The sequence below is a fragment of the Ranitomeya imitator genome, chromosome 2, assembly GCF_032444005.1.
Source record: "Ranitomeya imitator isolate aRanImi1 chromosome 2, aRanImi1.pri, whole genome shotgun sequence".
In the NCBI taxonomy this organism is placed as follows: Eukaryota; Metazoa; Chordata; class Amphibia; order Anura; family Dendrobatidae; genus Ranitomeya; species Ranitomeya imitator.
Window position 1 is genome coordinate 109,023,544 of NC_091283.1, and position 24,584 is coordinate 109,048,127.

General features: G+C 44.2%; 1 protein-coding gene across 1 annotated transcript in view; it reads right to left on the reverse strand.

Moving 5' to 3' along the window:
* Positions 1-10,972: 10,972 nt before the first annotated feature.
* Positions 10,973-24,584, reverse strand: part of NXT2 (nuclear transport factor 2 like export factor 2) — a 34,939-nt gene continuing 21,327 nt past the window's right edge. Inside the window, exon 4 of the mRNA XM_069747140.1 lies at positions 10,973-11,872. Coding sequence (XP_069603241.1) covers positions 11,691-11,872 — 182 coding nt within the window. The 3' untranslated portion in view covers positions 10,973-11,690. The remainder of the gene's footprint in view (positions 11,873-24,584) is intronic.

Sequence of the window (24,584 nt, forward strand, 5' to 3'; positions counted from 1 at the left end):
CAGGCACTTTCCAGACTTCCCCCTTATACAGAATTCTTATAGGATAGAGTGGTCCTCAAGCCGGACCCAGCTTACTTGCCAAAAGTAGAGTCCCATTTTCACAGGTCGCAGGAGATAGTTCTGCCATCTTTTATCCCTAATCCTTCTAACCCTAGAGAAAAAGAACACCATACATTAGATGTTAGAAGATGCCTTTTACATTATATCTCAGTCACTAATGCTTGGAAGAACGATAATGCGCTATTCTTATCCTTCCAAGGTCCTAGGAAGGGGTTTAGAGTTTAGAGTTTTAAAATACACTCTAGCCAAATGGATTAGGGAGGACTGTACCGACCACTAATCGGCTGCATTTGCTTAATAATAGGGTTGAGCGAAACGGATCGGACAAATTCAAAAGTCGCCGACTTTCGGCAAAGTCGGGTTTCGTGAAACCCGACCCGATCCTAGTGTGGGATCGGCCATGAGGTCGGCGATCTTCGCGCCAAAGTCGCGTTTCGTATGATGCTTTCAGCGCCATTTCTCATCCAATGAAGGAAGACGCAGAGTGTGGGCAGCGTGATGACATAAGTCTCCGTCCCCACCATCTTAGAGAAGGGCATTACAGTGATTGGCTTGCTTTCTGCGGCGTCACAGGGGCTATAAAAGGGCATGCACGCCGACCGCCATCTTACTTCTGCCGATCTTAGCATAGGGAGAGGTTGCTGCAGCTTCATCAGAAGAAGGGATATATTTAGGGAGGGAAGATTAACCCCGAAACTGCTTGTGCTGTAGCGATTTCCACCGTCCAACACTACCTATTCTTTGCAGGGACAGTGGAGTTTATATTTTTGTGCATCAGCTCTGTAGCTTATTAGGCTGCCCTATAAGGCTCCCTGATAGCTGCATTGCTGTTTGTATGCCGCTGTGCAAACCAACTGCTTTTTTAAAAGCAAAAATCCTGTTGCTCCTTTCTGCACAGTTCTCTTGTTTATTTGTCCACACTTTTGTGTGCAGCAGTCCTTTTTATTGCTGCCATACTTGTCCTGAGATCATTGTAGGGAGATTGAAATTGTACTACAGCCCTTGTATATTTTTATATATCTTCCAGCCACGTTCTGCCACTTACATTGTGTAGTGTAATACACTGGGCCTGAGTTTTGTTGCAGTCTCCCCCCCCCCAAAAAAGGGAGATTTAAATTGGCACTAAGTGGATCTACGTCACCGTGGGCGGTCGTTGCCAGCTGGTACTGATGGTGGTGGAGCATCTGGTGGTAGTGGGAAAAGCAAAATAGCACCAAAGGCTCGAGGTGTTGAACCAGCATCATCGTCTGGCTACACAAGGCCTCGAAGGCTCCCTTATCTGGGAGTAGGAAAACAGGTTTTAAAGCCAGAGCAGCAGGAAAAAGTTTTGGCTTTCCTTGCTGACTCAGCCTCTAGCTCTTTCGCCTCCTCTTCAGAAGGTTCGAAATCTAAAAGCAGTGAGTCGTCAGTGGATGCTCCCGGTCAGGAACAAGTCGCTTCCTTGTGTCCTTCACCCAAACCAAAAGTGAAGGATGCGGTAGGCGAAACTACAGTTTACTCCATGGAGCTCTTTACACATACCGTGCCTGGGTTAGAGAGGGAAATTGTTAAAAGTAATCGGACATGGAGTGCACAGATGCACAGCCACAGCTAGATTATTATGCTGTTCCATTGACTCAGATCACTACATTGCCCTCGCAGTGTACTGAGCCAGAATTTGACCCTGATGAGACTATGGTGCCCAGTCACGAACGCTATAGCACCTTACACGGTGACACAAGAAGGTGCACATGACATTGAAGAGGAGGTGATAGATGACTCAGTTGTTGACCCAGATTGGCAGCCATTGAGGGAAGAGGGTGCCGCTGCCAGTAGCTCAGAAGCGGAGGAGGGTGATCCACAGCAGCCATCTACATCGCAACAGCTTTCATCTGGCAGGCCCGTATCTGGCCAAAAATGTTTGTCAAAACCAAAAACAGTTTTAAGACAGCGTGGCCATCCGGTGAAAGTAGCACAGCGTGCAATGCCTGAAAAGGTAATCCATAGTAGGAAGAGTGCAGTGTGGGAATTTTTTAACCAAGATCCGAATGATCAGTGCAAAATTATCTGTAAGAAGTGCTCAAAGACCTTTAGCAGAGGGAAGAATCTCCTAAATTTAAATACTACGTGCATGCGTAGACATTTAACCAGCATGCACTTGCAAGCCTGGACTAACTACCAAACGTCCAGTACCGTTGGTGCACCTACTCAGAATGAAGGTAGTCAGCAACGCTACATTGCATCACAGTAAGCCCACCGGTTAGGACACCACCAGCAGCAAATGTGGAGGTATCATCGCAAGGCCAAAGCAGTCAGGTCAATCTCAAGGTTCTTGGTAGGAAACACTGTAGGTAGGTCAACATCAAGAATACCATCACCAACCCTCTCTCAATCTGCCATGTCCACCACCATGCCATGCTAGTTCCACCATATGCAGCTCTCCAGTCCAGCTCACCCTACAAGAGACTCTCGTTAGGAAAAGAAAGTACTCATCTGCGTACACAGGGTTTGAACGCCCACATTGCTAGACTAATCTCGTTAGAGATGATGCCCTACCGGTTGGTTGAAAGTGAAGCTTTCAAAGCCCTGATGGGCTACGCAGTACCACGCTATGACCTACCCAGTCGACACTTCTTTTTGAGAAAAGCCATCCCAGCCCTCCACCAGCATGTCAAAGACCGTATTGTCCATGCACTGAGGCAATCAGTCAGTAGAAAGGTGCACCTCACAACACATGCATGAACCAGTAGGCATGCCCAGGGACGTTATGTGTCCATCACGGCGAACTGGGTTAATGTGGTGGATGCAGGGTCCACAGGGGACAGCCATAGTGGGACAGTTCTGCCTAGCCCACGGTCTAGAAAAGTTTGCTGTAGGCGTTCGCCGCCACCCCTACTCCTCCAGAAGTGAAAGCTCGTCCACAGAGCGCAGTCGCACGACCACTCCATCCGCAGCTGCTAGTGTTGCACACGAGGTGTCCCATTATGGAACAGCTAGTGGTAAGCATCAGCAGGCTGTGCTACAAATGAAGTGTTTGGGCGACAACAGACACACCGCGGAAGTACTGGCCGAGTACTTGCAGCAAGAAACTCAGTCATGGCTGGGCAGTGTACATCTTGAGGCAGGCAAGGTAGTCAGTGATAACGGAAGGAATTTTATGGCTGCCATAGCCCTTTCAGAACAAACACATTCCTTGCCTGGCTCACATCTTGAACCTGGTGGTGCAGTGCTTCCTGAAAAATTATCCGGAGTTACCAGCCCTGCTCCTGAAGGTGCGAAGACTTTGCTCGCACATCCGCTGGTCGCCCGTACACTCCAGCCGTATGCAGAACCATCAGCGATCGCTGAATCTTCCCCAGCACCACCTAATAATCAACATTGCATCAAGGTGGAACTCCACACTGCACATGCTTCAGAGGCTGTGCGAACAGAGGCGTGCTGTCATTTGTGGGAGGATACACATACACGGGCAGGCAGTTGGAATGCAGACAAGGAGTTGTCTGGTGTGCAGTGGTCGAAGCTCCAAGACCTCTGTCAAGTCCTTCAGTGTTTTGAGGAATGCACACAGCTGGTAAGTGCAGACGACGCCATCATAAGCATGAGCATCCCACTAATGCGTCTGCTGATGCAAAGTTTGACGCACATCAAGGAGCAGGCATCTGCAGCTGAGGAGGAGGGAAGCCTTGATGACAGTCAGCCATTGTCTGGTCAGGGAACTCTCCTAGATGAGGTGGCGGACGAAGAGGAGGAGGATGATGGGGATGAATATTTATGGGAGGAGGATGCTTCTCAGGGGGCAATAGAAACTGGTGGCGTTGCAAGATCAGATACAGGGTTTTTGCGGGCCACAAGTGATGTTGATTTGCAAGAAAGTGCTCCTCAACCCAGCACAAGCAGTGAATTGACACCTGGAACATTGGCCCACATGGCAGAGTATGCCTTGCGTATCCTAAAAAGGGACCCCCGCATTATAAAAATGATGACCGATGAAGATTACTGGTTGGCCTGCCTCCTGGATCCACGATACAAAGGAAAATTACAAAATATCATGCCACATGAGAACCTTGAGCAAATATTGGCTACCAAACAAGCAACTCTTGTAGACCGTTTGGTTCAGGCATTCCCAGCACACACAGGTGGTGATGGTTCTCACACGAGCTGTAGGGGGCAACATGGCAGAGGTGTTAGAGGTGCACAAATCCGAAGTGGCGTTGGACAGAGGGGTTTTATGACCAGGTTGTGGAGTGATTTCAAAATGACCGCAGACACGACAGGTACTGCTGCATCAATTCAAAGTGACAGGAAACAGCATTTGTCTAGTATGGTTACTGTTTTTCCTCCCTTATCAATGTTCTCCCTCACAGGTCATTCCCCTTTGATTACTGGGCATCTATAATAGACACCTGGCCTGAACTGGCAGAATATGCATTATAGGAGCTCGCTTGCCCAGGTGCTAGTGTGCTATCAGAAAGAGTTTTCAGTGCTGCTGGTTCAATACTGACCGAAAAAAGGACACGTCTGGCTACCCGAAATGTTGATGGTCTAACCTTCATTAAAATGAACCTTCCCCTGCTGACACGTAGCTTGCCTTAAAAATGTCTTGCTTTTGGCCTCCTCTTACTGACTGCTCCAATTCATCCATTTGCAGCTGCTGAATGTCCACCATAGGCCATTTTTATAACTCCCTAAATGGGCTGACTCCCCCCACAGGGCCATGGTCACCACTTGGCGCAAGCACCCGTGCGAGTGCCATTTGCCTGGACAGGTGGGTGTGCCCACTCTTGGGCGACGGCACTGTCACAGTACTCATAGTACAATGAAGTGTCTCTGATGGTGGTGGTGCACAACCAATGTCAGACACACAGTCGTAATATGAGGGGCCCTGTGCCAGTACCGCCGCCCACGAGAGTTCCTCCCCCCCAGGTCGATCAGTGCTCTACCACTTGCAAAACTTAGTCATGGCAAAAAGTATTGACACCCCTGCAATTCTGTCAGATAATACTCATTTTCTTCCTTCAACAAACTAAATCTCCGAGCACAACAAAATACTCAGTGACCACCCGAGCATGTTCAAAGAAACTCGAATAACGAGCATACTCGCTCATCACTAGTTACAGACCATCTTACCATATTATAAGGAAACCTGCAGGACAGAGATCCTGGACTGCTGGAAGATTAAGCCAATAATAGTTAGTACATGGATAATGGAGAGCATTGGGATGCATGTACATTACTCATCGATAAGACCACGTCTATTCCAAATCCTTAGATGTCTAGGCCTCAAGTAAGGGCTGGATATTATTGAAACTAAGGAAATACGCAGTCTGACAGGTAATATCCTCTGCCATTACCAATGTCGAGTTTCTCATTAGAACCGCTGATAGGGAAGCGTGGATCATCACTCCTGTTTTACTGATGTTTGACACAGGGAGTCTGGACTCCGGAATTGATGAAAGTAAGTGGGGAAAGGGGTGGGGGTTGCTGGTAAAAATTATTTGACAAGCGAGATTATTTGAAACTGCCTTTATACAAGTCATTAGTGCAGACATTATATATGTGTAAATTTTTACAGCCAGGACAGGCTATCCAACCTGAGTTAAGCCAATCATCTTATTTATCGTGATATTTATACACCCAGGCTGCCATGGTGCCAGGAACCCTACTCTATAGCTAGGGGAAAGTTGGTTTCTTCTCATCATAGAGGGTGATTATCTACTGTGAGGCAGTGGGACTATGGATTCTCAACTGTAAGAGTCCTGGATACAGATTCTTTATCTTAGGATCCCTGACTGCTGTAAGAGCAGCGAGTATGGGATCCTCTGCCACATGATGCAGCGCTGCTGATTCGTGACAAGGTACAAAGAGGGCCATGATGCCATCCCTGGTAAACATAATACAACAGATTTATGGATGAGAATCTATCTACCGGATGTTGATCAAGGAAACTAGTCCAATTACCATATGTGGGTCGGGAAGGATTCTTTCTTTCCATCTCTTGGTATTTCCTGCTCCCAGAACAGTAGTACATATTTTTATAGGATGAACCCAAAAGACATGTCTCCCTTCAAAGCTAACTATGAAAGAGACTTGCCTTTAGCACTCAATGGCAGTAGCTCACTTGAAAGTTCTGTTCCAAACAGAAGACATACTAAATTACTAGGCCAATCCGAGCACAGCTATTCCCTTGGCCAAGCCCGGTTGCAAAGAATGAAGCAACCGAAGTTGGATCTGGTTCCAGAAACACGAGGACTCTATAACCGGAGTTGAGGCCAGAGACAAAATGTGAAGTGGTAGGCCGACGATACAGGTGCGGCCGTGCTGCTGGAGCAACGAAGCACAAGGCAGGTCTAAGTCAGAGGCAAAAAGGCACAAAGCCACAACGCCAGAGGTACTATGAAGCACAGAGGTACCACGATGCACTATAAAGCACAGAGGCACCCAAGCACTATGATGCACAGAGGCACTATGATGCAAAATGATGCACAGGGAGGCACTATGATGCAAAATGATGCACAGAGGCACTATGAAGCAATATGATGTACAGAGGCACAGCTAGACTACGGGCATTCTTGAAGGTGCCAAACAAGAGACCAGGTACACAGTTACATCCAAGAGAGCAATCTATCAGAATTCAGGATAAACCTCCACTCTAAATAGTACATCTCAATTGTCAGACTGGCCCCATCCAAAAGCGCTAATTAATGAGCCACAACTGGAGAGCAGTCTTCATGGAGACAATGTGCTGTATTAACACCATGTGTCCCCCTATGGATGGAGTAGTTAAGTTGCAAAGAACAGTGGAGCACTTGTTTATTAAACCAAAAAATGGGAAACATGCTTCACAAAAGTCACTCTGAAGCTCAATCATAAGGCCCTGTGCAGACATGACATGCAACTACCTGAAGTCAAATCATAAGATGTAGCCTAAACATATGGCTTTACTATAGCCTAGAGGTCCAAGGCCTAGCTGCATATATGTGAAATCAAACCTCAGCACATGAGGCTCTGGCCCTGCTTCGGCACAAAGGCATGAGACTAGCATCAGCCCGGAGGCCTAGGCCATCAACACAACATTCCACTGAGCACTTACCTGTGCTGGCTCCACACCTGCTAGAAAAACAAGGGGAGCTGGTAATGCCGAGAGCCCACCATGGAGGATAGAGGCGTCATATCAGGAATGCTGCATTACTGCCGCTGATGCACAGGCTGGCTGTTGGCTGAGGGACCTCTCTGAGAGATGTCGGCCATGGACCACTCGACAGGGGGAAGGGAAGGCAGAGACTCCACAATCCCCGAGTCCGTACTGGTACTGCGACTGATGGCTGAAGGACCTCCATTCAGAGAGGTGTTGGCCACGGACTGCTTGACAGGGGGAAGGGAAGGCCGAGATCCACGAGTCTGTACAACATCCACAGGCCATCTTCACTCTAGGAGCAACCTCTCATACAACCATCCCCTGTAGGGACAGGAAAAACACTGGAGGGGCCTTTTAACCTCTCTGTGATCCTGTCCCGCTATAGGTCAAGGAAGGACAACCTCCATGGTGCTGTCCGGAGGGACCTAATGGAAAACTATCTTTAATTGACGAAGAATTACTGTATGTAAAAGCTCAGGTTAAAAATCGCATTGCATACGGATTGCATTTGCATGTCATTCGGACGCTATGTGACAAAAATCACATTGTACTTGCATGAAAATCGCATGACATTCGTCCGACTTATCAGGAGCAACATCGGACAGATTTTTATTTTTTTTGTAACTGTGATTGGTATGAGCCATTAGCGTATAGCATCGGATGTGATACTCTAATGACACTCAGCTCAAACTCTGCTGCGAGCATGAGCCGAGTAAAGGTACCTTCACACATAACGATATTGTTAACGATATCGTTGCTATTTGTGACGTAGCAACGATATCGTTAATGAAATCGCTATGTGTGACAGCGACCAACGATCAGGCCCCTGCTGGGAGATCGTTGGTCGCTGAATAAAGTCCAGAACTTTATTTCGTCGCTGGACTCCTACTGACATCGCTGGATCGGCGTGTGTGACACCGATCCAGCGATGTCTTCACTGGTAACCAGGGTAAACATCGAGTAATTAAGCGCAGGGCCACGCTTAGTAACCCGATGTTTACCCTGGTTACCATGCTAAAAGTAAAAAAAACCAAACACTAGATACTTACCTACCGCTGTCTGTCCTCCAGCGCTGTGCTCTGCACTCCTCCTGTACTGGCTGTGAGCTGGAAAGCAGAGCGGTGACGTCACCGCTCTGCTTTCCGGCTCACAGACAGTACAGGAGGAGAGCAGAGAAGCAGAGCGCAGCGCTGGAGGACAGACAGCGGTAGGTAAGTATCTAGTGTTTGTTTTTTTTTACTTTTAGCATGGTAACCAGGGTAAACATCGGGTTACTAAGCGCGGCCCTGCGCTTAGTTACCCGATGTTTACCCTGGTTACCGGCATCGTTGGTCGCTGGAGAGCAGTCTGTGTGACAGCTCTCCAGCGACCAAACAGCGACGCTGCAGCGATCCGGATCGTTGTCGGTATCGCTGCAGCGTCGCTTAATGTGAAGGGGCCTTAAGTGTTAGTGCTCTGATCCTGTTGCATGAAAAAAAAAAAAAAAGATAGCAGCACATGTGCGGAGGAGACGAAAAAGTAATCTCTCCATCTCCTCCATTGCCGCCATCCACGGTAATTGCACTGCACTGGGATGACACCCGAGTGCAGTCTGATGTTTCACACGCACCCGTAGACTTGTATGGGTGCGTGCGATCCAATTCTCAGATGTAATTGCAGCACGCTGGGATTGTGTTTCATGCTGAATCCGCACGAGAAAAAAATTGCAGATGAGCTGCCTCATAGAATAACACTGGTCCGAGTGCTATTGCAAAGTTTTATCATACAGCATTCGGTTGTGTGTGGCCGGAGTCACACAAGCATGTAAGTCACTAACACACTGATCATACAGGGCCTCAAAAAGATTTGTCTGCATGTGCTGCTTTCTTACACTTTATTACAGTGTTTGTTACGTATGTGAACATGTTAAACATTTTTGCTGCAGACATTTCCCTTTCAAAAACATGTGTCGGCAGCAAAAACGCTGCAAAAAAGAACTGTGGATGCATTTTTTTAATGAGATTTCCCCATTCATTGGAATGGCTGAAAAAGGCTGTAAAAATGGTGAAAAAAATGGGCATATGCTGGAGAACTGAAATGGGTTAAAATTTGGAAGGAAACCAGCAGCGCAGAAATCTCATTCACTTTTCTAAGACAGTAAAATACTGTGCTTTCAGCAAAAACGCAACATGTAAACATATCCATACTGTCCAAAGTCCTGCTTAACCTCTCCAAACATTACCAAAAAGTAATTCTTCATTCACATCAATCATGGCATTTATTTTTATTGTCAATTTATAGGGCTAAACTATGCAGAAAAAAATACTAATGTCCAACTAAAAAGCATCTACCAGAAATTGATTTTTTTATTTTCTATAATCAGTGTAGAGATAATGTCAGCCTGTGTCAGAGTCCCAAAACGGAGACAGGGCTTGAAAGTAGTTTCCTACACAATCACAAGAAAGGGTAACTGGAAAGTCCAGATCACATGTAGCGGGCAGGGCTGACGAGTCGGTAAGCCAAACCTCCGACTCCTCAATTTCCCTGACTCCCGGCTGACTCCACAGCATTGATCACTACTGAGCCTGTACATAAAGTGCAGTACAGATTCATCTCACCTTTAAAGGGAAGGTACCGCGTTTGTAGGTCATTAATAAATCACTGTAATGTAGCATAACATGCTGCTATAAGCAAGTTTGAAATGCATGTGAAACAGATTTAATGTGTTATATGAGTTTAAAGAATGCACTGGGGGCTGACATCTTGGTTTTGCAGCAGTAGCAGGGCACTATCAGTGTCATTTTACGGTACCCCATGGACATAGGAGATAATAGACCGGCGCTGACCCTATCTGTAACATTGCAGCATTAGCAGTGAGCTGGGCACGCCTCTGTTTGCTGCACAACTCATTGCTGTAGGTGTGACTAGCTGCCATTTTATAATAGCCCAGTGCTATCTGCCGAGCTCCACTTACTCTCTATCGCAGGACAGAAGAAGCCCTCACTGCTCCTCTGTACTCCAAGCAGGCACATCCTCTGCTCCTCACATGCTGCCCTATGTGCTTCTCCTGCTGTGTCTCCCCTCCCCCTCACACACAGTCCTTGTGATCTCTGGTAAGCTGCACTCACAGCCTGCAGAGAGGGAGGTGACACCTGGAGAGAGAGAGCAGGGCAGCTGACAGGACAGGGATTAAGGTGGGGAAAGGGGGATGGCAAGAATGTTATTCACAAAAATGCTGCTGAGTCCACTGTGTTCTCTTCCTCTGTAAACAAGCTGTGCCTCTGATGCAGTAACTGCTGGTGATAGCAGGTCACAGGGCAGTCACACACAAAATGGCGCTGCCCTGTGATGCTGCTCTTCATTCTTACTGTTAGAAGCAAAATTGGGGCAGTAACTGCTGACATCACCATTTCCCTCCCCTTTTGGGTGGTCTAATATCCCTGGGGCAGAGCTGCTAAATCTTACTATAGCTGCTTTAGGTCTAAAACGGAAAATGCTCCCCCTAGTGGTAAATATGTATATTTGTAGAAAAATATATAATATTTTTCATATAGAGATGTTTGCAAACAGTGCAAACATTGCATTAATACATTTTAATTACTATTTTAAGCTTAATTTCACAAAAAAACAAAATACAAGAAAACTGGTGGCACCTTCCCTTTAACTCCACAGCACTGGTCACTACTGAGCATGTACATAAAGTGCAGCACAGATTCATCTCACCTAAAAGCCGAGATCCTCGGATCAGGAGCAGAACACACATTTAGAGGACATTTCATAACTTTCCCAATTATTATGAATGATTTACAGCACATCCTGCATTGTACTACGGAAAACAATTTATTATATATTTTAGGAGTCCGTCCATTTTATACTGACTCCAACTCCACCAAAATGGACACTGACTTAACACGTGCTAGTAAATAGTAAACTGCATTAACATGTGCTAGTAAATTGAATATTAATGATTGGTTTGCAGGTATACAACGATTATCCCCAGAAAAGAGAAATAATTTGCACGTTGGCGTGGTTTTTAGCCACTTAACATCTCCAAGTGTGAGGTCACTCAAACTAGTGGATGAGGTGCTTTTACTAAGAATGGATTTCTATATACTTGATTTTCCTGTTTTTCGTAGGATAGGACACAATTTGAAACAAATTGATAAACTATATTAATAAAGACAAGAAAGCCAAAGTTCTATAAAAAAAAAGGTCTTGTCTAGTATCTTAATAGCTGTGTTTCTGAACATGTAACCATTACATCAGTAAGAAATATACACTGTGTTACAAAATGTCATGTTTCGGTTATAGATAAAGGAAACATGAAATATTCACACCATGTACAAACAGCAATGAGGAAAAAAAACGACAATTGTCAAGTTGTTGTCGTATAAAAAAAAAAAAAAAAATTTCAAAGAAGCTACAGGCTTCAAGTATTTAAGTCAGCTCTACCGAATTCAGAAATCCCCCTATTAAAGTCTCTTCTTTCACCATGTATCCAGGCCAGCTCCGACGCTCCATATCATACAGCCCCAGTCTAGGAGTTCGCCCAATCCTGGAAACGGAAGCAGTCGCTTGCGATCTTCCACACGCTGTTTGATGGTGTGGTGTGCAGCGTCAAGAGGAAAATTTGGTTAAAGTAGTGATGTTTATTGCCTTCAAATTTGACAGATCCATGTGCAACCACCAGCACCGTCTTCTGTCCTTGAGTAGCCATGTCTTTAAAAGAAAGAAAAAAATATGTACATTTACTACAGTTTTTACAAAACCTACAACTATCTCAGGCTGGATCTGCTTGGCTGTGACTTAAATGGTCACAGCCACTTAATGTACTAAATATCAAAATTGTAGTAACGTATTCACAGGGAATGGTGTTCTTCCCGTAAGACAGTGTTCCCCAACTTCGGTCCTCAAGAGGCACCAAAAGGTCAGGTTTTCAGGATTTCCTTAGTATTACACAGGTGATAATTGCATCACCTGGACAGGCAACAATTCAATCACCTGTGCAATAATAAGGAAATCCTGAATACATGACCTGTTGGTGACTCTTGAGGACCGGAGTTGTGGAACACTTCCGTAAGAAAAAGTCCTAGACTGTGAAGATGCTTCCCTTCTGTCCTCGCTTGTGCCTGTTTTCAAGTGTAATCTGCCTCTAGGAATAAAGATGCCGAAAACAGACTGCACAGCCGCAAAGTGAGGGCAGGATGTTGTGCAAGAGGATTTCCCTTTCATTTAACAGCTTATTCATCGTTCCACTACTGTCCCTCTATGGCCATAACCTGGACTTTTCAGAGAAGGGATCCAGCTCAACTAATATTAAATGTTCAACTTTATTTGGAAAATTATAAAATTATCTTTACACTCAAGAACCGTCCATCACTGAAAACACCAACACGTTTCTGATGCACACGGCACTTTTACTCACACACTATCAGTAAAGACGCCATGTGCACCAGGAAGGCGTTGGTGTTTACACTGATGGACTTTTTTTTAAGGATGTATCAATGTTTTTATACCCTACCAAAGAAATCAGTTAACCCCTTTACCCCCAAGGGTGGTTTGCACGTTAATGACCGGGCCAATTTTTACAATTCTGACCACTGTTCCTTTAAGAGGTTATAACTCTGGAACGCTTCAACGGATCCCAGTGATTCTGACATTGTTTTCTCGTGACATATTGTACTTCATGACAATGGTAAAAATTCTTTGATAGTACCTGCGTTTATTTGTGAAAAAAACGGAATTTTGGCGAAAATTATGAAAATTTCGCAATTTTCCAACTTTGAATTTTTATGCAATTAAATCACAGCGATATGTCAAACAAAATACTTAATAAGTAACATTTCCCACATGTCTACTTTACATCAGCACAATTTTGGAACCAAAATTTTTTTTTTGTTAGGGAGTTATAAGGGTTAAAAGTTGACCAGCAATTTCTCATTTCTACAACACCATTTTTTTTTTTAGGGACCACATCTCATTTGAAGTCATTTTGAGGGGTCTATATGATAGAAAATACCCAAGTGTGACACCATTCTAAAAACTACACCCCTCAAGGTGCTCAAAACCATATTCAAGAAGTTTATTAACCCTTCTGGTGCTTCACAGGAATTTTTTGAATGTTTAAATAAAAATGAACATTTAACTTTTTTTCACAAAAAATTTAATTCAGCTCCAATTTGTTTTATTTTACCAAGGGTAACAGGAGAAAATGGACCCCAAACATTGTTGTACAATTTGTCCGGAGTATGCCAATACCCCACATGTGGGGGTAAACCACTGTTTGGGCGCATGGCAGAGCTCGGAAGCGAAGGAGCGCCATTTGACTTTTCAATGCAAAATTGACTGGAATTGAGATGGGACGCCATGTTTCGTTTGGAGAGCCCCTGATGTGCCTAAACATTGAAACCCCCCACAAGTGACACCATTTTGGAAAGTAGACCCCTAAGGAACTTATCTAGAGGTGTGGTGAGCACTTTGACCCACCAAGTGCTTCACAGAAGTTTATAATGTAGAACCGTAAAAATAAAAAATCATTTTTTCACAAAAATTATCTTTTCGCCCCCAATTTTTTATTTTCCCAAGGGTAAGAGAAGAAATTGGACCCCAAAAGTTGTTGTACAATTTGTCCTGAGTACGCTGATAGCCCATATGTGGGGGTAAACCACTGTTTGGGCGGATGGGAGAGCTCGGAAGGGAAGGAGCGCCGTTTTGACTTTTCAATGCAAAATTGACAGGAATTGAGATGGGACGCCATGTTGCGTTTGAAGAGCCACTGATGTGCCTAAACATTGAAAGTGACACCATTTTGGAAAGTAGACCCCCTAAGGAACTTATCTAGAGGTGTGGTGAGCACTTTGACCCACCAAGTGCTTCACAGATGTTTATAGTGCAGAGCCGTAAAAATAAAAACCTTTTTTTTTTTTCCCACAAAAATTATTTTTTTAGCCCCCAGTTTTGTATTTTCCCGAGGGTAACAGGAGAAATTGGACCCCAAAATTTGTTGCCCAATTTGTCCTGAGTGCGATGATACCCCATCTGTGGGGGGAACCACTGTTTGGGCGCATGGGAGGGCTCGGAAGGGAAGGAGCTCCATTTGGAATGAGGGCTTAGATGGAATGGTATGCAGGTGTCACATTGCATTTGCAGAGCCCCTAATGTACCTAAACAGTAGAAACCTCCCACAAGTGACACCATTTTGGAAACTAGACCCCCTAAGGAACTCATCTAGATGTGTTGTTACAGCTTTGAACCCCCAAGTGTTTCACTACAGTTTGTAACGCAGAGCCGTGAAAATTAAAAAAAAAAAATCTTTCCCCCCAAAATTATTTTTTAGCCCCCAGTTTTGTATTTTCCCGAGGGTAAGAGGAGAAATTCGACCCCAAAAGTTGTTGTCCAATTTGTCGTGAGTACGCTGATACCCCGTATGTTGGGGGGGAACCACCGTTTGAGCGCATGGCAGAGCTCGGAAGGGAAGGAGCGCCATTTGGAATGCAGACTTAGATGGAATGGTCTGCAGCCGTCACATTGCGTTTGCAGAACCCCTAATGTACCTAAACAGTAGAAACCCCCCACAAGTGACCCCATATTGGAAACTAGACCCCCCAGGGAACTAATCTAGATGTGTTGTGAGAACTTTGAACCCCCAAGTGTTTCACTACAGTTTATAACGCAGAGCCGTGAAAATAAATCTTTTTTTTCCCCACAAAAAATATTTTTTAGCCCCCAGTTTTGTATTTTCCCAAGGGTAACAGGAGAAATTGGACCCCAAAAGTTGTTGTCCTATTTGTCCTGAGTACGCTGATACCCCATATGTTGGGGTAAACCCCTGTTTGGGCACACGGGAGAGCTCGGAAGGGAAGGAGCACTGTTTTACTTTTTCAACGCAGAATTGGCTGGAATTGAGATCGGACGCCATGTCGCGTTTGGAGAGCCCCTGATGTGCCTAAACAGTGGAAACCCCACAATTATAACTGAAACCCTAATCCAAACACATCCCTAACCCTAATCCCAACAGTAACCCTAACCACACCTCTAACCCTGACACACCCCTAACCCTAATCCCAAACCTATTCCCAACTGTAAATGTAATCTAAACCCTAACTGTAACTTTAGCCCCAACCCGAACCCTAGCTTTAGCCCCAACCCAAACTGTAGCCCTAACCCTAGCCCTAACCCTAGCCCTAACCCTAACCCTAGCCCTAATGGGAAAATGGAAATAAATACATTTTTTTAATTTTTCCCTAACTAAGGGGGTGATGAAGGGGGGGTTTGATTTATTTTTATAGTGGGTTTTTTAGCGGATTTTTATGATTGGCAGCCGTCACACACTGAAAGACGCTTTTTATTGCAAAAAATATTTTTTGCGTTACCACATTTTGAGAGCTATAATTTTTCCATATTTTGGTCCACAGAGTCATGTGAGGTCTTGTTTTTTGCGGGACGAGTTGACGTTTTTATTGGTAACATTTTTGGGCACGTCACATTTTTTGATCGCTTTTTATTCCGATTTTTGTGAGGCAGAATGACCAAAAAACAGCTATTCATGAATTTCTTTTGGGGGAGGCGTTTATACCGTTCCGCGTTTGGTAAAATTGATAAAGCAGTTTTATTCTTCGGGTCAGTACGATTACAGCGACACCTCATTTATATCATTTTTTTATGTTTTGGCGCTTTTGTACGATAAAAACTATTTTATATAAAAAATAATTATTTTTGCATCGCTTTATTCTCAGGACTATAACTTTTATTTTTTTGCTGATGATGCTGTATGGCGGCTCGTTTTTTGCGGGACAAGATGACGTTTTCAGCGGTACCATGAATATTTATATCTGTCTTTTTGATCACGTGTTATTCCACTTTTTGTTCAGCGGTATGATAATAAAGCGTTGTTTTTTGCCTTGTTTTTTTTTTTTTTTTCTTACGGTGTTTACTGAAGGGGTTAACTAGTGGGCCAGTTATATAGGTCGGGCCGTTACGGACGCGGCGATACTAAATATGTGTACTTTTATTGTTTTTTTTTTTTTTTTATTTAGATAAAGAAATGTATTTATGGGAATAATATTTTTTTTTTTTTCATTATTTTGGAATTTTTTTTTTTTTTTTTTTTTACACATTTGAAAATTTTTTTTTTTACTTTTTTACTTTGTCCCGGGGGGGACATCACAGATCGGTGATCTGACAGTTTGCACAGCACTCTGTCAGATCACCGATCTGAGAGCAGTGCAGGCTGCTTCACAGTGCCTGCTCTGAGCAGGCTCTGTGAAGCCACCTCCCTCCCTGCAGGACCCGGATCCGCGGCCATCTTGGATCCGGGTCTGGAACAGGCAGGGAGGGAGGTAAGACCCTCGCAGCAACGCGATCACATCGCGTTGCTGTGGGGGGCTCAGGGAAGCCCGCAGGGAGCCCCCTCCCTGCGCGATGCTTCCCTGCACCGCCGGCACATCGCGATCGTCTTTCATCGCGGTGTGCCAGGGGTTAATGTGACGGGGGCGGTCCGTGACCGCTCCTGGCACATAGTGCCGGATATCAGCTGCGATAGGCAGCTGACACCCGGCCGCGATCGGCGGCGCTCCCCCCGTGAGCGCCGGCGATCGCGCTGGACGTACTATCCCGTCCATGGTCATAGGGGCCCACCCCACATGGACGGGATAGTACGTCCGATGTCAGAAAGGGGTTAAAGCAAACCTAACACATGAAAAAAAAAATTAAGCTGCAGATATGTGGTTAATCTGCAGGTTAATAATGTTTTGAACCTGCATGTCGCCTACACTTAAAGCCTCTTTGCTGGGAGAAAATTAACTTTATTCCTCCCGGTAGTGTTCCGGTTTCAGATACGGCACGGGTTCAGTCACCACACTCTGTATGGAGAGCGTAGGCTGTAACCGTGCCCTCTCTAATGCATTGACTGACAGCCAGTTCTAATGCGGACAGCGTCCCCCCACAATGACAGCAACATTAGGGCTGGCTGTCAAACACTGCAGGGTGTGTGTGTGTGTGTGTGTGTGTGTGTTACAGTCGCCGCTAACTGTACACAAAGTAGTTGATGAAGCTGCACCAGCGCCACTCCATGTCTGGAATCCTAAAGGGAGGGATAAAGTTAATTTCCTCCTGGCAGAGGGGGTCAAGCTGAATCAAAATTTTATTAACATGTAGATTAACCCCATATTTACAGGTTTTTCACGTGACAGGTTCACTTTAACCCCTTTCTGCCATATGACGTACTATCCCGTCGAGGTGGGGTGGGCCCGTATGACCACCGACGGGATAAAACGTCATACGCGATCACAGTTGACATCCGGCACTATGTGCCAGGAGCAGTCACGGACCGCCCCCCGACACATTAACCCCCGGCACTGGCTGGCGGTATAGGGAAGCATCGCGCAGAGAGGGGGCTCTCTGCGGGCTTCCCTGAGACCCCTGCAGCAACGCGATGTGATCGCGTTGCTGCGAGGGTCTCCTTACCTTCCTCGACACCCGCGACATCCGGGTCCTGCAGGGAGGGAGGTGCCTTACCAAGTGCCTGCTCAGAGCAGGCACTGTGATGCCTGCAGTGCTCTCAGACAGATCGGTGATCTGACAGAGTGCTGTGCAAACTGTCAGATCAGCGATCTGTGATGTCCCCCCCTGGGACAAAGTAAAAAAAAAATTTTCCAAATGTGTAAAAAAATTTTTTTTAAAAAATTCCTAAATAATGAAAAAAAATTATATATATATATATTATTCCAATAAATACATTTCTTTAAATAAAAAAAAACAAAACAATAAAAGTACACATATTTAGTATCGCCGCGTCCGTAACGACCCGACCTATAAAACTGGCCCACTAGTTAACCCCTTCAGTAAACACCGTAAGAAAAAAAAAACGAGGCAAAAAACAACGCTTTATCATACCGCCGAACAAAAAGTGGAATAACACGCGATCAAAAAGACAGATATAAATAACCATGGTACCGCTGAAAACGTCATCTTGTCCCGCAAAAAACGAGCCGCCATACAGCAACATCAGCAAAAAAATAAAAAAGTTATAGTCCTCAGAATAAAAGCGATGCAAAAATAATTATTTTTTCTATAAAATAGCTTTTATCGTATAAAAGCGCCAAAACATAAAAAAATGATATAAATGAGGTATCGCTGTAATCGTACTGACTTGAAGAATAAAACTGCTTCATCAATTTTACCAAACGCGGAACGGTATAAACGCCTCCCCCAAAAGAAATTCATGAATAGCTGGTTTTTGGTCATTCTGCCTCACAAAAATCGGAATAAAAAGCGATCAAAAAATGTCACATGCCCAAAAATGTTACCAATAAAAACATCAACTCATCCCGCAAAAAACAAGACCTCACATGATTAGTTAGGGATAAATAAAAAAAATTAAAAAAAGGCTACAGTCAGGGCTAAGGCTACAGTCAGGGCTAAGGCTACAGTCAGGGCTAAGGCTACAGTCAGGGCTAAGGCTACAGTCAGGGCTAAGGCTACAGTCAGGGCTAAGGCTACAGTCAGGGCTAAGGCTACAGTCAGGGCTAAGGCTACAGTTAGGGTTAAGGCTACAGTTAGGGTTAAGGCTACAGTTAGGGTTAGGGTTTGGATTACATTTGCGGTTGGGAATAGGGTTGGTATTAGGGTTAGGGGTGTGGTTAGGGTTACCGTTGGGATTAGGGTTAGGGGTGTGTTTGGATTAGGGTTTCAGTTATAATTGGGGGCTTTCCACTGTTTAGGCACATCAGGGGCTCTCCAAACGCGACATGGCGTCCGATCTCAATTCCAGCCAATTCTGCGTTGAAAAAGTAAAACAGTGCTCCTTCCCTTCCGAGCTCTCCCGTGTGCCCAAACAGGGGTTTACCCCAACATATGGGGTATCAGCGTACTCAGTACAAATAGGACAACAACTTTTGGGGCCCAATTTCTCCTGTTACCATTTGGAAAATACAAAACTGGGGGCTAAAAAATAATTTTTGTGGGAAAAAAAAGATTTTTTAATTTTCACGGCTCTGTGTTATAAACTGTAGTAAAACACTTGGGGGTTCAAAGTTCTCGCAACACATCTAGATAAGTTACTTGGGGGAATTAAAAAACAAGTAATACCTGCGCTGAGTGACAAAAAATCCTCCAAACCACACAATTTATGTTGTTAAAAAGAAAGAATATTTATAGGTTACCATACCAGAATAACCAGAGAATAACCGTGGTATGGATAAGTGTCCTATTTCATAGGATGCCAGGAGCGTTTTGTTTATCAAATAGGTAAATATAACAAATTGTTACCTTTGAATAATCAGTGGAGTTAACCGGCTCCTTGTGGTGATCTTATTGGATCCTGTCCATTGCATCCATAATATGAAAGAAACTGGCAAGCTTCCTGCAGTTGTCCTATTAGGCTATGTCCACTGCGGTTTTTATCTTCAGGTAAAGCCACTCTGGATAAAGTCCGCTGCGTCCGTAGTTGCGGTGTGTGTCTTCAGGTGGAGCCGCTCTGTGCGCTGCCCCGGCCGGCGGCAGAACGCCCAAAGCACGCTCCCCGCTTGGGACTATTAAGCGCTGGAGTAGCCGCTGGGTCCTCTGCCGAAGCAGGACCTTCCGTGACGTCACGGTCACGTGAGTAAACACGTGACTAGGCTAAGGAGAGCAGCGAGGACCAAATCCTACGCGTTTCGGAACTACCGTGTTCCTTCTTCAGGGATGGTCCGTACTAGCAGCTCTCCATCTTATATATCCTCCAGCGCTCTAGCAATGCCCTTAATTGGTGAACGCAAACAGCTCTACTTCGCTATTAAGGCCCCTTGGGGCCAACGTATCCAGTTCAAAAATCATTTTCGTTTCTTCTCTTGACATTTGTCTAATATAGTCACCCTTCCTCCAACTTTTAGGTACAGTTTTCAGACCTGTGATACATGTACCACTGGGTGAACTTCCATGACAGGTGAAGAAATGTTTAGATAGAGGGTGACCCTGAATTTTTTTATTTTTTATTTATATTCCTAAGATGTTCATTTATCCTTACATGTAGGGGACGCTTCGTCCTCCCGACGTAGATCTTATCACACGGGCACCTAATGGCGTAAATTACCCCTTCAGTCTTGCAGGAAATATGATCCTTAATATGCCAATTGGTATTTGCATTTGACAATCAAAATTGTTTTTTGGTGTTTAATAATTTGCAAGATTTACATTTTAGGCAAGGATAGAAACCTGGTGGTTTATAGACAGATGGATATGACTTCACAGCGTGGGAATGTGGTACAGTGGGGGCTATTTTATTGCCCAGGTTGTTTGCCCTTCTATAAATAAATTTGGGACGATCCGGAATCTTCTCCCCAATTATTTTGTCTTCTTTTAGTATGTCCCAATGTCTATTGACTATACGTTTCAAAAGATACGTGTTTGCATTGAATTGTGTAATAATAGGAGTGATCTCCAATGGGAGTTGTTTTTCTTTCTCTCTTATATTTTTATTCAAAAATTGGGTTCTTGGGATCCCTCCAATTATATCCTTAGTTTTGGACAGAGTTTTGATCATATCCCTTCTGCACAAATTTCTGTGTCAAGATGTCCACTTCCTTATTGAAATCCTGTGTCTTAGAGCAATTTCTATGCGCACGTATAAACTGACTCTTGGGAATGTTCATTAGCCAACTGGGGAGATGGCAGCTACCCAAGGAGATATAATTATTCACATCAGTGGGCTTATGAAAAGTTTTAGTGCAGATGTGTTTATCCTCTATAAAAATAGTGAGATCCAAAAAATCTATGGATACGGTACTGGTGACCGCTGTGAAATTTAAAAAATACGAATTTTTATTTAAATTAGTAATAAAATCCAACAATAAACTGGGGCCACCAGCCCAAATAAAAACAATATCATCAATAAAACGCTGCCAGAGTACCAGGTTCGCACCAAGGGAGCCATCCACATAAATGGTATGATGCTCCCATTCCCCTACATATAAATTAGCATAACTCGGTGCGAACCTGGTACCCATCGCAGTGCCCCACTGCTGGGAGTAGTAGTGCACATTGTGTTTAAAATAATTATGTGTTAAAATAAACTTCATACAATCTAAAATGAACTCCACTTGCTCACCAGGAACATCCCCCTGTGTGTCTAAAAAGAATTTAGTAGCCTCACACCCTTTGTCATGCTGTATAACTGTATATAAGGATGTGATGTCCAGGGTTCCCAGGATATAGTGGTCCTTCCATTCTACATCCTCTAGAATTTGTAATATATGTGTACTGTCCCTTAAATACGAGGGGAGTTTCGGAACCAATTTCTGTAGATGGCTATCCACATATTTTGACATGTTGGCTGTTAAACACCCCCAATCCCTGATATGATTGGTCTCCCAGGGGGATTAATTATACTTTTATGTATTTTAGGGAGATAATAGAAAAAGGGAGTTCGTGGATGTTCCGTATTAATAAATTCAAATTCATGTTTGTTGAGGATCCCTTGTTGGAAACCTCTTTTAATCAAAACCTTCATCTCTTGGATATATCCCTCTGACGGGTCCTTTGGTAAAATACTATATGTTTGTTTATCCCCAAGTATACGTAGGGCCTCTTTCATATAGTCTTCTGAATCCAGAATAACAATACCTCCCCCTTTGTCCGCTGGGCGGATAATTATTTCCTTATCATCTTGAATCCGTTTTATGGCCTTCCGTTCCTCATTTGTCAAATTATTTTTGAATTTGGAACATCTTTTATCAGAAACTTTCTTGATGTCCCTAATGACATTTTTTTGGAAGGCTTCAAATGATTCCGAATACTCATGAGACGGATTAAAGTTGGATTTGGCTGTGTGAATAAATGGATCCGACTTGGGGGAGGAAAATGAGGTAACACTAGCAGTAGAGACCTGATTTTTCATAAAATATTTTTTTATAGCAAGTTGTCTCATAAATTGTTTGATACCAATAAAAGCTTGGAACTTATCAAATTTTGTATTTGGAGCATATTTTAGTCCCTTATTTAATAAAGAGATTTCATTGGTGTCCAAAGTGTGCTTACTCAAATAAAAATAGTACATTGCTGTTGATCACTTTTTTCTAGTGCTTTTTGTTTATATTTCCTCTTTTTTTGGGCATATTTCCCGCCCCTACACCCCCTTTTCCTTGTCTTTTTTGAACCAACTGAAAAAAAGGATGATTACGATGTTTATTCTTTTTTTGTGTAATAATCTCAGTATGATGATTTTCTGCATTCATTGTGGCAGAAGATGGAGAGCTGCTAGTACGGACCATCCCTGAAGAAGGAACACGGTAGTTCCGAAACGCGTAGGATTTGGTCCTCGCTGCTCTCCTTAGCCTAGTCACGTGTTTACTCACGTGACCGTGACGTCACGGAAGGTCCTGCTTCGGCAGAGGACCCAGCGGCTACTCTAGCACTCAATAGTCCCAAGCGGGGAGCGTGCTTTGGGCGTTCTGCCGCCGGCCGGGGCAGCGCACAGAGCGGCTCCACCTGAAGACACACACCGCAACTACGGACGCAGCGGACTTTATCCAGAGTGGCTTTACCTGAAGATAAAAACCGCAGTGGACATAGCCTAATAGGACAACTGCAGGAAGCTTGCCAGTTTCTTTCATATTATGGATGCAATGGACAGGATCCAATAAGATCACCACAAGGAGCCGGTTAACTCCACTGATTATTCAAAGGTAACAATTTGTTATATTTACCTATTTGATAAACAAAACGCTCCTGGCATCCTATGAAATAGGACACTTATCCATACCGCGGTTATTCTCTGGTTATTCTGGTATGGTAACCTATAAATATTCTTTCTTTTTAACAACATAAATTGTGTGGTTTGGAGGATTTTTTGTCACTCAGCGCAGGTATTACTTGTTTTTTAATTTTGTATATAGATTACGATACAAAAAGGTGGAATTGTATCATTACTTGCTGCCGAGTTTCTTAAGGGTTGAAGCGCTACTGGTTTTTTTTATAGAAACACAAGTTCCTTGGGGGGTCTAGTTTCCAATATGGGGTCACTTGTGGGGGGTTTCTACTGTTTAGGTACATTAGGGGCTCTGCAAACGCAATGTGACACCTGCAGACCATTCCATCTAAGTCTGCATTCCAAATGGCGCTCCTTCCCTTCCGAGCCCTCCCATGCGCCCAAACGGTGGTTCCCCCCCACATATGGGGTATCAGAGTACTCAGGACAAATTGGACAACAACTTTTGGGGTTGAATTTCTCCTGATACCCTCGGGAAAATACAAAACTGGGGGCTAAAAAATAATTTTGGGGGGAAAGTTTTTTTTTTTATTTTCACGGCTCTGCGTTATAAACTGTAGTGAAACACTTGGTGGTTCGAAGCTCTCACCACACATATAGATAAGTTCCTTAGGGGGTCTACTTTCCAAAATGGTGTCACTTGTGGGGGGTTTCAATGTTTAGGCACATCAGTGGCTCTCCAAATGCAACATGGCGTCCCATCTCAATTCCTGTCAATTTTGCATTTAAAAGTCAAACGGCGCTCCTTCCCTTTCGAGCTCTCCCATGTGCCCAAACAGTGGTTTACCCCTACATATGGGGTATCAGCGTACTCAGGACAAATTGTACAACAACTTTTGGGGTCCAATTTCTTCTCTTACCCTTGGTAAAATAAAACAAATTGGAGCTGAAGTAATTTTTTTGTGAAAAAAAGTTAAATGTTCATTTTTATTTAAACATTCCAAAAATTCCTGTGAAGCACCAGAAGGGTTAATAAACTTCTTGAATATGGTTTTGAGCACCTTGAGGGGTGCAGTTTTTAGAATGGTGTCACACTTGGGTATTTTCTATCATATAGACCTCTCAAAATGACTTCAAATGAGATGTGGTCCCTAAAAAAAAAAATGGTGTTGTAAAAATGAGAAATTGCTGGTTAACTTTTAACCCTTATAACTCCCTAACAAAAAAAAAAATTTGGTTCCAAAATTGTGCTGATGTAAAGTAGACATGTGGGAAATGTTACTTATTAAGTATTTTGTGTGACATATCTCTGTGATTTAACCCCTTCCCGACCTGTGACACAGCGTATGCGTCATGAAAGTCGGTGCCAATCCGACCTGTGACGCATATGCTGTGTCACAGAATGATCGCGTCCCTGCAGATCCGGTGAAAGGGTTAACTCCCATTTCACCCGATCTGCAGGGACAGGGGGAGTGGTAGTTTAGCCCAGGGCTTCACCCCCCCGTGGCTACGATCGCTTTGATTGGCAGTTTCACTTTCAACAGCCAATCAGAGCGATTTGTAATATTTCACCTATTATAACTGGTGAAATATTACAATCCAGCCATATCATCGGCCATGGCTGGAAACATTGATGTGCCCCCACCCCACCCCACCGATCGCCCCCCCAGCCCTCCGATCTGTCCTTTACACTGCTCCGCTCCCCTCCGTCCTCCTGTCCGCTCCCCCCGTGCTCCAATCACCCCCCTG